At 43.4% G+C, this 13,514-nt stretch overlaps 1 protein-coding gene across 1 annotated transcript; it reads left to right on the top strand.

Annotated features, from left to right (window-relative positions):
* Positions 1 to 834: 834 nt before the first annotated feature.
* On the top strand, positions 835 to 5,867 carry LOC136374254 (uncharacterized; the record flags this gene model as incomplete). Its single annotated transcript, XM_066339557.1, has 3 exons — positions 835 to 929; positions 1,522 to 1,646; positions 2,353 to 5,867. Coding segments are annotated over exons 1-3 (3,735 nt in total), but the record flags the coding sequence as incomplete, so codon positions are not given.
* Between the last annotated feature and the right edge of the window lie 7,647 nt (positions 5,868 to 13,514).

Raw genomic sequence — 13,514 nt, forward strand, 5'->3', positions numbered from 1 at the left:
CAGTAATGAAAAGGGATTTTCTCATTAGTGCTTGCTTACTAATTCCATTTAGTCACTCCATGAGCTTTAGTTGAGAGTTTCATTGGGAGTTTTGCCACCATCAGTATGGAAATATCAAAACCAAAAATGATCGTCCTGTTCTTTGTGGTTATCAAAGCTATCACAATAACATTACTGAGAAGCAGACATTAAAAAAACACACATAGTTTCATGATTCCTATGTGAACAGTTGTAATTAATTGTAATCAAGTATTTGGAATCCCAAGGGAAATGTTGAGTATTGGACTATAGCCAAAATTTAGCTCCTATTTTTTTAAACCTATAATACTTCTTACCTCCTTTTCATTTAAGAAAGTGAGAGATTTCAAAACTATTCACGTGTCACAGCTTGTGTTTTTCATCAGTATAGAGATTGTCTTTCAAAGATATTTTGAATTGAAGTATGTATTTTACTGACCTTACCTAAATTAAAAATTCTGACAATTATAATAAAAAGTCTGACAAATTTTAGCATTATACAAATGTGTAATGTTCACAAATTACCACTTCAGTCATCCTTATTTTCCCTCTGTTGGCTCAATTAGTATTTTTTATGGTAGCTGGAATTAGGCAGAACAAAACCACAAATGACTACTATGGGTTTGGCTCGGAAGTATCCCAGCCTTCTATAACCATCTGTAGAGAAAATCCTTATGTATATTCCCCCAAAATCAAAACTTGAAGGTTGTAATTGATAGGTTTTTTTCCTTAAGGCTTTTCATAGTTATGAAATGAATTTAAATATTTGTGCCTGCATGAATGATAGTCAAAACATAACCCTGCCTTCAGGGATGCATGTATTCTGGGGGCACATGCCTGTCATCCGTGAATAAAAATTCTCTGTTTGCACTGGCCAAGAGCAAACCTTTTACCTTCACGATAGAGAAAATGTAATGTTGCACCGGTATGTGTCCTCTTAACTGACTGTCAGTCTTGTGTGTGTGCCAAAATAACTACACCTTTGTGTATGTCGTTGGTAGTGCAAATGTTAGGATAGGGTTAATAATTTCGGTTACCAGAGAAGCCGGGAATAGAGTCTCCGCTTCACTGCAACCAGGTGTTGCTTTCATTGTTTTAACCAAATCAAGTATAACTCTGCTTGGGTAACCGGGATGGGGGGAGAAGGAGAAGATTGGGACGGCTTGTATTTGGAAACTAGGTCGGGTGAAACTGTACCAATCATCATAAGATAGATGATCGAATTGTAATGATTTTTGGTAGCTGAACATGATTATTATTTCAAACTAGAATCGTAAAAGAAGATATTTACAAAATTCATGCTTGGATGTATACAATAGAACAATGTAGGCTTAATGATTAACATAGAGTTATGTAACGAAATGGTATAATACGGGGCCCTTCTTGGACCCTCGTTGGAGCTGGATTTGGGTTTGTACCCCGGCTCCCAGAGCTCTTCAATAAAGCACCTCATAATCATTCCGGTGGTTATGTGTTTTCCTCGCTAACATTTTGGCGACCCAGATGGGACCCTGTGAGTGCTGCTGAGGACCTCCCGTCCCGATCACGCTCCAGCCGGCACCGAGGGATTCTCGGGGAGCCCATCGAGGCGGGACCCCCCGCCGCTCACAACGTCCCCTGGAGAAGAGGTAAGGTGCTTTATTCTGGTCTGGTGCCTGCCTGTCAGACGCGGCGAAAGCTGCGCGTGGTTGGGCTAAGGAATTCCTGGTATTGCCTAGGCGCCGTCCGTCAGACAGGGCGAAAGCCCTGCAGGTTCGGCAGTGGTGGTGTTACGTACTATAACATATGGAGAAGCTGAAAGGGTTAAAGTAGGGGTTATGGGCGGCAATGCCCCCATACCCGCTTCTCCTTTGGGGTGCTTGGTAGCACACTGGAAAGTCGGAAATTTCGGTCAGGAATTACGGAAAGATAAATTAATTGATTATTGCAATACGTGGTGGCCTGGGTATGTTTTGCCTGATAATCAGAGGTGGCCGGAGAATGGATCTTTGGAACCGAATCTGATATCACAACTGATGGAGTATTGCAAACAAGAGGGTAAATTGGATGAAATTCCATATGTTGATTTATTTTTCTATCTGAGGGGAAAACCACAATGGTTAACAGAGTGTAAATTGCAAGCATTGGTCCTCGAAAACAATCAGTGTCTGGCTTGCGTTCAAGATAAGCGCTGTGTGGAACACTTGGTTTTGGGGAAAGGGGGGGAAGATGGTTTGGAAGCTGATTTACTGTTAGGACCCAATGTCTCCACCAGAACCCCTCCGGTATTGAACCCCACTCTGCCTGGTCTCACCCCCCCTGATTCTCTTACCCTCTCCCCACGTAATCCTACAGAAAATGCTTCTCCCCAGCGCTATCCCCCTCCCCCGCCAACGCCTGCTCAAAGATTTATCCCTCCACCGACACCTCCGCAAGGATACCCTCCCCTTCCACCCACACCCCCATCGCTGGTCTCTGCCCCTGCACACCCTCCGCCCGAGCCCCCCACTGCTCCCTTCTCTGATAATAATCAGGACCTGATGATGAGACGGGGACGACGGGGAGGGGGGCACCGAGAGGATGGGGCGGAAAGTAGTGAGAGTGAGGGAGATAGGTCGGATGCCCCAATAGCCCACCGTACAAGGGGAAGACTGGCTCCGGCGTGGTCTAAGACAGGAAAGGGTATATTAAAACCAGGGAAACAAAAGAGAACAATTATTGCGCCGCTAAGACAAGGGGTGGGGGTGGATGGACCCGTTTTTGTTAAGGTCCCCTTTTCACCAGCTGATTTAATAATATGGAAACAATCAGCAGGAACGTATCGGGACAATCCGGATAAGGTGGCTCGTGTAGTTAAGATGATAATGAAAACCCAGAACCCCGACTGGGAAGATATTCAAGTGATATTAGACACCCTGATGGATGAGACAGAGAAGGATATGGTGCTTCGGGCGGCAAAGGAAAGAGCCAAGGAGGACATACGGAATGGTCTGGTAACAGGGACGGTAGATTATAATTTTCCCTCTGAAGAACCCGGGTGGGACCCTAACGACCCATCCGGAATAGATATGATGAGGCTAAAGAGATATCAAGAGTGGATTTGCATAGGGGTACAGAAGGCAATCCCTAGAAGTATGAATTGGTCTAAGTTGTATGAAATTCGGCAGGAGAAAAAGGAATCTCCTACTGCCTTCCTAGAAAGACTTAAGGAAGCGGCCAGAAAATATACTGACCTCCAGGTAGACAGTGAGCAAGCAAAGATTCAACTCGCTCTTATTTTCCTAGGCCAATCACAAGAGGATATTCGAAGGAAATTGCAAAAATTGGAAGGTGAAGAGTTAAGAAATTTAGATAAAATGTTGGAGGTGGCTTGGAAAGTTTATAACAATCGTGAGAAGGAGGTTGCTAAGAAACAAGGGCAGAGTTTGTTGGCAGTCTTACAAGGACAGGGGCGGGGACGTGGTAGGACTGGTCGGGGAGGCAATAGAGGTGGTTTTGGCAGGGGGCGGGCTGGTCTGGCTATCAATCAATGTTCCTACTGTCTAATGACAGGACACTGGAAACGAGAGTGCCCAAACCGGTTAGGCCAGAATGACCAGCCTCAGTTAGATAGTGCTGGAATCATGGTTTTGTGTGAACCAAAGCCAGGATCAAAGGAACCCATGGTGACTTTACGCCTAGAAGGGAAAGCAGTGACTTTTCTTGTTGACACAGGAGCCACGCATTCGGTATTGAATTATATGGAAGGACAAATTGGGAATAAGTCAACTGCAATTATTGGAGCCACAGGGAGGGAAGAAATACGGCCATTCCTGCAACCCCTGGATTTGAGCTTTGGGAATAAAGTTCTAACACATGAATTTTTGTATTTGCCTGAGTGCCCAACTCCACTTTTAGGACGAGATTTATTAGCAGCACTTGAGGCGGTAATCACTTTTGAAAATGGTGAGTTAATAATGAGAATACCTGAGTCTAAAACAGGAAAAATTTTAATGATAAAAGAAAGGCCAATTCCTAATATTCCTAAGGAGGTAGAAGATGCAGTGATTCCCTCTGTCTGGGAAACAGATGTACCTGGAAAATCTAAGTTAGCACAGCCAGTACACGTGGAATTAAAAGAAGGAACAAATGCTGTCCGAATTAAACAATACCCTATAAAACCAGAAGCAAGGCAGGGAATAGCAAAAACTATTGATAAATTCTTGAAATATCAAATCCTAGAAGAATGTGAATCAGAATACAATACTCCAATCTTCCCAGTAAAGAAGCCCAATGGTGAGTATAGACTTGTACAGGATTTGAGGGGCATAAATGAGATAACTAAAGATATTTATCCAGTCGTGGCCAATCCTTATACATTGTTAGCGTCTGTAAAGGAGATATATAAATGGTTTACTGTAATTGATCTAAAAGATGCCTTTTTCTGCATACCCCTTGACCAAGATAGTAGGAACCTATTTGCCTTTGAGTGGGAACATCCTGGAAGTGGAAGGAAGACCCAACTCACCTGGACCCGATTACCGATGGGTTTTAAAAATTCCCCGACCCTATTTGGGAGTCAGCTGGCGAAAGAGCTGGAAATCTGGACTAAAGGAGGACAGGTACCAAGAAATCAGTATTTATTGCTTCAATATGTAGATGATATTCTGATTGCTACTGAAGACAAAGCAACTTGCATAAAGGTAACAATTGAGATTTTAAATTCCTTGGGAATGGGAGGATATAAGGTATCCAGAGAAAAGGCCCAAATCGCCCAACAGACTGTTATCTATTTGGGATGCGAGATCTCCCAAGGGCAAAGGAGGCTGGGTACTAATCGTATTCAAGCTATTTGTGATATTCCAGAGCCACGAAATCTTCATGAGCTGCGAATTTTCCTCGGAATGACCGGGTGGTGTCGCCTGTGGATCATGGACTATGGACTAATTGCAAAACCTTTATATGAGGCCCAGAAGACGCAGCCGTTCGTCTGGGGCAAACCACAAAGGGAGGCTTTCCGGAAATTAAAGGAAGCATTAACAACTGCTCCTGCATTAGGGTTACCTGATCTGTCCAAAGACTTTCAGCTGTATGTACATGAGAGGCAGCGCCTGGCACTGGGAGTCCTGACCCAACGACTGGGAAGTTGGAAAAGGCCGGTGGGTTACTTTTCCAAACAACTTGACAACGTAAGTGCTGGGTGGCCCTCATGTTTGCGGGCAGTGGCAGCTACTGTGCTACTGATACAAGAAGCCAGGAAGCTCACGATGGGAAGACATATTGATGTCTTCGTGCCACACATGGTAACCACGGTCCTGGAGCAGAAAGGAGGCCACTGGCTCTCTCCAAGTCGAATGATAAAATTTCAGGTAACCCTGACCGAGCAGGATGATGTGACACTAAAAACAACTAACCTTTTGAATCCAGCCTCGTTTCTAGGTACCACAGCTGAGGAAGGTCCACTGGAACATGACTGCATAGAGGTGATTGAGTATACCTATTCAGCAAGAGCAGACCTGAAAGATACTCCTCTGGAGCAACCAGAATGGGAACTCTTCACGGATGGAAGCAGCTTTGTGGAAAATGGAATGAGATACGCTGGATATGCGGTAACCACAATTAACACAGTGGTGGAAGCAAAAGCATTACCACCTAATACATCTGCCCAGAGGGCAGAGCTGATTGCATTAACCAGAGCATTAGAACTGAGTGAGGGGAAAGCAGTCAACATATGGACTGACTCCAAATATGCCTTCGGAGTAGTGCATGTACATGGAGCATTATGGAAGGAGAGAGGACTACTGTCCTCCCAAGGAACACATATTAAACATCAAGATGCAGTCCTACAACTGATAAACGCAGTACAAAAACCCAAACAAGTAGCAATCATGCACTGCAAGGCACATCAATCGGGCAGTTCTAAAATTTGTGAAGGGAATCGAAAAGCAGATTGGACAGCCCGTCAGGTGGCACGGGAAGTACAGAAAACAATGGCCTTGATTCCGTCAAAACTTAATGTCTCTCAATTCAATTTACCTCCCAAGCCAAAGTACACAAAAGAGGATGACAGACTGGCACATCTGCTGAAGGCACAGAAGAATGCAGAAGGGTGGTATGTAACCACACAAGGGCAAATAGTGGTACCCCCCTTGGTAATGAGAGAAATTTTACAAATAAGACATAATGAGTGTCATTGGGGTGCAGAGGCATTGGTAAAATCGCTGAGGCGATATATAGTCTCGGTACAGATGCAAACAATGGCAAAATCAGTAATGTCAAAATGTGAGATATGCTTAAAGAATAATCCAGTGGCCAGACGACAGGCACAGCTAGGAAGAATTCGAGTAGGTATAGAACCAGGAGATTATTGGCAGGTAGATTTTGCAGAATTACCAAGAACTCGAGGATATAAGTATTTGATAGTAGGGGTTGACACATTTTCTGGATGGCCAGAAGCCCTTCCCTGTCGCACCAATCAAGCAAAAGAAACAGTTAAGTGGTTAATACAAGAGATTATTCCCAGATTCGGGGTGCCTATAGGGATCTCATCAGATAGAGGCCCACATTTTATAGCCAAGGTGGTACAAGAGGTAAGTAGATTACTGGGAATCTCTTGGGACCTCCATACTCCGTGGAGACCCCAGTCAAGTGGACAGGTGGAAAGGATGAACCAGACATTGAAGAGGCAGCTTAGTAAGATATGTCAGGAAGCCAAATTGCAATGGCCACAAGCATTACCAATAGCATTGCTAAGGATTCGAATAAAACCTAGGAGTGGAATGTCAGTCAGCCCCTATGAGATATTGTATGGGAAGCCATATGAATCTCCAGACCCCAATCCAAATGTACATGTTACAGGAAAACAGGATGTGTATAATTATGTTCTGTCTCTTGGGAAAACTTTAGCACAGCTCCGGGGCGCCCTCCTGTGGAACAGACCACTGAGTCTTGAGAATCCGGTCCACGATATCAAACCAGGAGACGAGGTGTACCTCAAGACCTGGGATGAAGAGCCATTAAAGGAGAAGTGGACTGGTCCGCATCAAGTACTGCTAACCACCTTTACAGCCGTCAAAGTGGCCGGAGTGGAACCTTGGATACACTACACCCGAGTGAAGAAAGTCCCTCGTGGAGCTGTGTCGTGGGCTGCGCAAGCTGTAGGACCAACAAAGCTGAAGATAAGACGTCTGTAACTGTTTTCAATGGTGTCAGTTACCATGCTCGTTTGGGGGTTAATGTTAACTTTATGTATTTTAATGTTACCATTAGGAATTACTTTGGGATATGGAATGCACGGAGGTCTACCAATTGCTCTTCATTCTAAAGTGAAGAGAGAGGTACAAACAGGAACACAGGTAATAGAAGCTCCTAATACGATTCAAGTTGAAAATGTGATGATTGGATTGATCAAAGACTTTGCCAAAATGCAAAACACCACTAGAATAACAGCCTGCCTGCCAATACCGAAGGCAGCAGGGGATCCAGTAAGTTGGGGAATCATAACATCAAAACTACCTAATATAAAAGAGAACAAAACAGTTAAATGTAAACAGGTAACAGAAAATGTGACAGGAAACCCATTAGTGTGGAAGTGTGAAGAAAAGGAGTGGAAAGGATTAGAACCCTGGGATAGTGCATGGTCTGTGGGTATATTTCAGAGGTTCCGATATATGGCAAGCACTCCTTGGTGCATTAAATGGAAAGGCCCTGAAAATGAAACAGATCCAGCGATAGTAAACACTGGTACTGCTAGCAGAAAAGAAACAGCAAAAGTAAATTGGTGGACATGTGATAAGATTTATGACTGCACCTCTGACGACCTGGAGGTAAAACAATGGTCACCTTTAGCTGTAGCCTTGCAAGTTGGTTGTGCTTGCAGAGGAATCAAACACAAACAGGGCAAAATCGCACCCAGGATCATAGTAGGATGTAGTAAGAGTACAGTCCGAAGTCCAGGACAGTTTGTGTGGGCAACAAGTGATGGTGCTTGGACAACACACTTGCCAGTAGACGGGGAGGTAAAGGAAATCACTCTGGGTCTCCCCACCTTATGCCCAATCTGGAAAAAGTCCCCATTTAATGGGAGCCGTGAGCTCCTGCAGATAGGAACAAAACGAGGTGTCTCGAATAATCAAAATCAAGATGACACCTGGCAAGAACCCTCTAGTGGAGTAAAATTCGGGTGGGCCCTGGAATCTCTGTTTGGTCCTGTTGCAAATTATCGGAATAGGGAAATGCTGTATAAGATCACGGGTCAGGTAAACAGATTAGCAAGAGTTGCACGAGAAGGATTTAGTGAACTAAATATGCAGTTACAAGCTACTACCAAAATGACTTTACAAAATCGATTGGCCTTAGATATGTTACTCCTGAAAGAACATGGAGTGTGTGGATATTTAAAAGGACGAATTGACCATTGCTGCATCCACATCCCAAATGTAACAACAAATATAGAACATGATATTAGCCAGTTAGGACAAATAGAGCATGAGGTCCAAGAGGAACAAAAGGATTTAGCTACTACTTGGTTAGACAAAGTTTTTAAAGGATTAGGATTGAATATTAATTCATGGGTAAAATCTATTCTTGAAAATTTAATAATTTTACTGATTATGTTTCTAGTGATTTGGTTAGTTTATAGGATCCTAAAGGGAGAAATACAAAGAAGAACATCCTGGAACAGAACAATAATGAAGGCGCTGACACGAGACAAGACTGCACCTTCAGCACCTCCGATCTGCACTAATGAAGCCCACATCAACCATGGATTCGAAGCTGAACATCCAGTATAGAAGATGAATGGACTGTACTGAATGAAAGCATTTACACTTAGTAGATTTAAAGTGAAATACTTTCAAAGGGGGGAATGTTAGGATAGGGTTAATAATTTCGGTTACCAGAGAAGCCGGGAATAGAGTCTCCGCTTCACTGCAACCAGGTGTTGCTTTCATTGTTTTAACCAAATCAAGTATAACTCTGCTTGGGTAACCGGGATGGGGGGAGAAGGAGAAGATTGGGACGGCTTGTATTTGGAAACTAGGTCGGGTGAAACTGTACCAATCATCATAAGATAGATGATCGAATTGTAATGATTTTTGGTAGCTGAACATGATTATTATTTCAAACTAGAATCGTAAAAGAAGATATTTACAAAATTCATGCTTGGATGTATACAATAGAACAATGTAGGCTTAATGATTAACATAGAGTTATGTAACGAAATGGTATAATACGGGGCCCTTCTTGGACCCTCGTTGGAGCTGGATTTGGGTTTGTACCCCGGCTCCCAGAGCTCTTCAATAAAGCACCTCATAATCATTCCGGTGGTTATGTGTTTTCCTCGCTAACACAAATATTAAATATTATGTTCTTGACTTGTCACTTAGTTGGTATTAAGTAACGTAATGCACAAGACTCGTGTAGGTTTGTGTATGTGTACCCATACTCTTTGGATCCAGCTTAAGTAATTAAACTGTGTAAATGTTGATGAAAAACTTAAATCTTATTAGGGCCAAGCTCTAGTCCTGCAGCCAGTGCTGTTCAGCTTGGCTGGCTGGGGACATTGTCATTCTCCCTTCATAGCATGAAGGTAGTGATCTAAGGAGACTTTTATAGTTTTACCTATCTACCCAGTTCTGAAAGAAATCACTCTTCAGCAATTCTAACACAGATTTAGTACCCTATCAAGTTCAACTCACCACACACACGGCTGTGAGAACTCAAGAAAAAGAGTGGACACATATGACCCGAGTTAAAGGACCAGTAACACCACCGGACAGGAAAAAAAAGACTCTAGCTGGACTGTTATCCCCAACCCCAAAGACTTAAGAATAACCTTAAAAAGGAAACCCCAGAACTGAAAACCCTGTTTGAGAACCAAAGTTATAACAGTTGTGGTTAGAAGTTGATCTGTAAGAAGTTGTTGTTACATGTTTCCTAGTTGTTTGTAAACTCATTCCCCCTCAAGGTTAAATTGTGTCTGCTACAATTAACAATTGAAATAAAAATCTAGCTTCCTAAAAAAAAAAAAAGAAAAACAAAAACAAAAACAAAACCACACCACAACCCACAGCCAGACAGTATTCCTCACCGGGCAATCTCTCCCAAAAAAAAAAAAACAAAAAAACAAAAAAACCCCAAACAAACGAAAAAAAACAACAAAACAATCTTGGACCCAGGCCCAAGAAGGCGTGAGGGAAGCCCCAACAGGCAAGGCCAGGGGAGATCAAACATGGTTCCTACTGGACTCTTGGGAGTCACAGACCAGAGAAAGCCCCGAAAAACCATCGCAGGGCTCATGACAGGTCTGGTGATGATGATATGCCTCACAGACGCCAGGGGAATGGACTCCTGCCTAAAATGCTATTACCCATTGTATAATGGAGAAGATCTGGAGTCCTTAATAAGGGTCCATACAAATTTAAGTCCTTCCTGTTACAATAAATCACAATTGGAGAAATGCCAAGAAAATAGGAAAATCTATTGTATCACCAGAAATACAGCCTCTTTTAGAGAACGCCTTTTAGGAGATCGCCCCATGAGAGATACCTGGCTCTGCTTAGAAAAGAATGTACTGATAAAGGGTGAACCGGATGTGGAAAAAGGAAAAAAGAGTAAACATGAAAGTAGGAGAAAAAGAGTGGGAGAACTTAAGTGGGAAGAACCTGTTCATTGATTTGGTAAAAAAGATCAGCAAAGAATTAAATATAACCAACTGTTGGGTATGTGGGAACACAAAAATGTCAGGTATTTGGCCCTGGAAAGGAATGAGTTTAAAACCCCGAGAAATTTTAAGCATAAGACAAAGTGAGGAAAATCAGAAAATACACGGACATAGGGGAAGAGAAAAATGGGAATTAAAAACTAAGGTAATTGGAGAACAAAGTAAAGCTAAAAAAAAAATATATGACCAATATAAAAAAAAAAAAAAATTTACTACCAAGAGCCCAAAGCAGCAGATTGACGCAGGCTGATGCCTGGTCAAATTAAAAGAGGGGGGATTGTTATGAATAAAATTGGGAATGTTCAGACTGCAAAGAGATTTGCCAGTTTCTGTTCCAGCTGTATTGCCTGTTATTGTTCTAACCCTGGTTGAAATTCCCAGTTAATGTCCCAGTTAATGTACCTACCCCCTTCAATTCTAAGAGTTTGCTGTTAAAGAGTTTTGATCTGTTTTATCTGTTGTATTACCCTACCTTTGGTTGTTTGTACCCCTCATCCCCTCTAACTCGTCGGGAAACCCAGCTGCTGCTCCCCGGAATGGATGCCACGTTCCCCATAAGGACTTGCGCACCCATGCATGTTAAAATCGTGTTGCCGCCTAGGAATAAAACAACCCTGACCAATGAGCCACTTTAAAACACACAAAAAGACTCCACACCGCGTGCTGTGAAGGACCTAATGGAGCTAATCACACCCATTCCAGCTCAACGAGTGAGTCACCACGGCTTGAATGGCACTTGAGCACGGAGACCCCCTCAGGCTACTGAGCCCAAAGGGAGCCTTGGGATGATCCCGCGAGGGCAAAGGCCCCCAGTCCTGCCGGAAACGACAAGCCTGCGTGAGCCCTCCTCCTGGACGTCGACCATCGGGAGCGGCGGCGGGCGGCGGCGGCGCGCACCCCCGAGCCCCCCACCTTTAGGCCCTTCTCTAATAAAGGCATAAACAGGGAGCAGAAGGTCTCCTGGCCCGTTTCTTTGACAACTACACCCCAGCCTAATATGACTATCTCGAAAGTTAACCCTTTCTACTCTCCATTGCCTCCTAACCCTGGTCTAGTCTCTTCTCCTTCACCATCCATAGTCCCTGCCCCTCCACCCAACTGGGAGATGAATACGTCACCCACTGAGTCTTCCCAAGCAATAGAAGCCCCAGAGGGACCCTACTGTAACACCAGGTCAAAAACAAAACTTTTCCCTTTAAGGGAGGTCCCGATGGGCGGGGCAGCTGGAGGAATAGGTTTTGTAAACGCACCTTTAACAGCCTCAGAAGTGAGAAATTTTAAAAAGGAGCTGGGAAATCTAGTTGAAAACCCAGTGAGGATTGCCAACCAGATAGACCAGTTCTTAGGTCCAAACATCTATACATGGGGAGAACTAAACTCCATCTTGAATATACTATTTAATCCAGATGAGGTTCGGCTGGTTAGAACAGCAGGAATGCGTATTTGGGAAAGAGAAAACCGAATGGGCCCCCCAGGTGACCAAAAGTTACCAGTAGTAGATCCAGGATGGGACCCAAACAGGGGAGATGGAAGGAGAAATATGGAAGATTATAGGAACCTAATAATAAGAGGCATCAAGGAGTCAGTTCCCCGAAGCAATAACACAAAATTAGCCTTCGATGGGGCTCAAGAGAAAGATGAAACTCCAGCTACTTGGTTGAATAGACTCAGACAAAATTTCCAACAATACTCTAATCTAGACCCAGATAGCCCTGAGGGCCAGGTATTGTTAAAATTACAGTTTGTCACCAAATCCTGGCCAGATATAAGGAGAAAACTTGAGAAAATGGAAGATTGGCAGGACAGAGGAATAAATGAGTTAAGAGAGGCTTTAAAGGTCTATCTAAGGAGAGAAGAGGAAAAGACAAGGGCCAAGACAAGAATTATGGTAGCAGTGGCCAGAGAAAGTGTAAAGGATTTCAAAAATAATACAAACTCCCCAGATGGAGAGAATGCAAACCCTTTACCAGGAAAGGGAAAAAGGAAAAACTTACCACCTTGGAGTACTCCTCAAAGACCAGGAGAAATCCGAACGTGTTATTATTGTGGGGAAACAGGCCACATAAGGAAACATTGCAAAAAGGTGTCCTTTGATGAAGCCGTCGTGAAGGAGCAAGAAGCACTGGAGAGATTACTGAAGAGGGAGGGCCATGAGGATTAGGGGTGTTATGGGCTCTATACATTAGGGGATCTAATGGAACATCAAGAAGGGCCCATAGTAAATTTTGAAGTAGGTCCCCATCATGAAGAATTTGAATTTTTAGTTGATACTGGAGCAGATAGATCCTGTATTAATCAACTTCCAATTGGACTCACAATTGGGGAACAAACATGTGAGGTTCTAGGAGCAGAAGGGAAACCCTTCAGAGCTTCCATTATAAGAAATGTGGAAATAAAAGGAAATTCAAGGAGATGTGTCACAGATCTCATATACTTGCCCAAAGTGGATAGCAATCTACTTGGAAGAGACCTGCAGGTTCAGTTGGGGGTAGGAATTCTCCCTAAAGAAGGTAGAATGGTGGTCCAGATGATGAGACTAACTACTGGAGACTTGAGTGAGATTAAGTCAGAGGTGTGGGCTGAAGAAGGAAAATATGGATATTTAGATATCCCACCTATAGAGATAAAAATGCAAGAGGAAACACCCCCTATAAGAGTCAGGCAATATCCCATCTCCATAGAGGGTAAGAAAGGGTTAGCACCAATTATAACCCATCTATTAACAGAGGGTATATTAGAACCTTGTATGTCCCCCCACAACACACCCATTTTGGCAATAAGGAAAACAGAAAATAAGTTCAGGCTAGTACAGGAC

Source organism: Sylvia atricapilla, chromosome Z, assembly GCF_009819655.1.
Source record: "Sylvia atricapilla isolate bSylAtr1 chromosome Z, bSylAtr1.pri, whole genome shotgun sequence".
Classification (NCBI taxonomy): Eukaryota; Metazoa; Chordata; class Aves; order Passeriformes; family Sylviidae; genus Sylvia; species Sylvia atricapilla.